Source organism: Polypterus senegalus, chromosome 3 (genome assembly GCF_016835505.1).
Source record: "Polypterus senegalus isolate Bchr_013 chromosome 3, ASM1683550v1, whole genome shotgun sequence".
NCBI classification, from domain to species: Eukaryota; Metazoa; Chordata; class Cladistia; order Polypteriformes; family Polypteridae; genus Polypterus; species Polypterus senegalus.
Window position 1 is genome coordinate 42,946,124 of NC_053156.1, and position 2,207 is coordinate 42,948,330.

General features: G+C 40.9%; 1 protein-coding gene across 2 annotated transcripts in view; it reads left to right on the forward strand.

Moving 5' to 3' along the window:
* LOC120525082 (ephrin type-B receptor 4a-like) overlaps positions 1–1,636 on the forward strand; it is a 65,163-nt gene extending 63,527 nt beyond the window's left edge. Inside the window, exon 16 of one of the 2 annotated variants that reach the window (XM_039747062.1) lies at positions 25–1,636. In XM_039747062.1, coding sequence (XP_039602996.1) covers positions 25–133 — 109 coding nt within the window. In that variant the 3' untranslated portion in view covers positions 134–1,636. The remainder of the gene's footprint in view (positions 1–24) is intronic. The other variant, XM_039747063.1, reaches the window with a different exon arrangement.
* The last annotated feature ends 571 nt before the right edge of the window (positions 1,637–2,207 follow it).

A 2,207-nucleotide genomic window follows, 5' to 3' on the forward strand; every position in this document is an offset into this window, starting at 1 on the left:
CCTTTCTTATTATATGTCTTACAGAGACTTGCTACGGATTGGGGTGACCTTAGCCGGCCACCAGAAGAAAATCCTAGCCAGCATTCAGAACATGAGGGTACAAATGAAAAATCCACACCCTGGCCACTTCTGACGGACACTGCTCCAGCCTCTTCTTTTACGGACGTCCGGCCTGGCTGGGACCACTCTCGTAGTCTTACAAACTCCCAGGAGTGCTTTACTGGGAACTCTGGTGCTATGTGAGGCTATGAGAGGTGTTGCACTTTGCGTTCTTCTCGCCTTCCTTTCTGGAGCAACAATCGGTAGATGACTTATTGTCCTGAAATCCCTGTTCCCTTGAAGTCACAGAGGTCGCTGTACATTTCAGTTTATCCTGAATTTATCGGGTTTACCATGTCCAGGACGATGACGCCGTTTTAAAGACCCCTTGTTGATTACCTTGACATTTTTTTCCCCTTTCTCCTGCGGATTATGCCGACTTGAATGAATTGGTGGAAACCAACAAACTGTTCATTTCAAGGCCTTGCCTGACCAGAACATGTTCCTCTGCTCTAAAGACTGCTTCATTGGTCATGTCTGCAGGGAATCCACAATGGGGGCTGAAAGGACTGCAGGGGCACAGCTGCTTTAAACCCAATTCCACGCACTCTGCCAGTGCTTTCTATCTCTTGCTTTTTTTGTTTTTTTGTTTTACTTGGAGAATCTTGTCCTGCAACCACCAATGTTACAAGCCAAACTTCATCTGGAATTTTTTTTGAAGGATGTGGCTGGTGAAGTCTTCCAGTGCCTGACCAGTTGGCGATCTCTACACACAGCTGCTTCTCTGCCTGCCATTCAATCCTCCAGTAAACTTCAATAAAGGCTGGGATATGACGCCTTTTCAGTTTGACTCGCACCGTGATGAAGCCGAGCCCGACCCTAAAGTCCCATGGAAGTGGGACAGGGGGACGCACATATGGGGGTGCCTAGAGACTGGACTGGGCTTGCCACTTCTGTTGCCTCACTGAAAGAAGCTCTTCAGAGAGTACAAGCCATAGAGTGAGCGTTGACCTTTGACTCTGAAACATTACTGTGAGCAGGGCAGCAATCATTTAGACCCCGCAGTAATCGCAGGATTCATGGGAATGTATATGAGATCTTCATATTGAAGATATTATTAAGAATAATAATAATACTTAAACATGGTATCTTTTATATATCTCTGTATAATTATATATAAACACATTGGGATCGGGATAAAGCCTTTTCAGTACCATCCATAGTTTTTAATACACTTTATTACAGGCACTCCGGCAAACAGACTTGCATTTTTGAAAGTGGCTGAATTTGTTAGTTTGCTTCAGTGAATTTATTTGAGGTTTCTTTCACTGCATTTAAATGTTCCAATGAACTTTCTTTATAGGAATTATCGTTATCTTTTTTGTAAGTTAAATATTTAAATTGGTTGGCTTGTTCATTCATTTGGTCATATGGAATGTTTGGTTGTTTTATTGACCAGTTAGATTTTTAAACTTAATATTGAAAACTTCCTCAAAACCCTACTATTTTTATTTTTACTGTGAGTTTAAATTCAGTTCTTGATAGGCGCTTTTTAAAATTTTTTTTAACTTTTTAATCTTAAAAAAAAAAAAAAAAACTAAAATAACAAGCAGTCTTTACAGACACCACACAGTTGCCAATCAATGTGTGAAAATGTACAAATTCTGTGAAAATGTGCTTCAGAAAAGGCAACTGGGTCAAGGCTAAAGCACATATAAATAAAGAAAAAGTCATACACAAAAAGCATTGCAACCCGATCACAAAGGCAACCAAAAGAATAGCTAAAAAATACAGTAGAGGAAAAGAATACGACGAGAAAGAATACATAAACGACAAAGTGGAACCAGGAGGGGAGGAAATCAAAGCACCCTTTAAATAGAAAACACCAAGCAGCTGAGTACACCACCATGTAGGAAGAAGGCTGTGAGCTCAGCTGTGAGCTTAGGAAAATCAAGAATCCCATCCAGGAACGAATCAACCCCCAAATTAGAGAGCGCCGAACAATGCAAGCATCAAAGTGAAAACGGGAATGCGATTACCGCGGACCGTAAAGCCAGGGCCACACAATTTCTTTGGGTACGTGTCACTGTAATTATCATTGGAGGGCATGTTTGATGTTATTTTCAACAACCTTTTTTTTTTTTTTTTTTAAGCACTGTGTTTGTCTC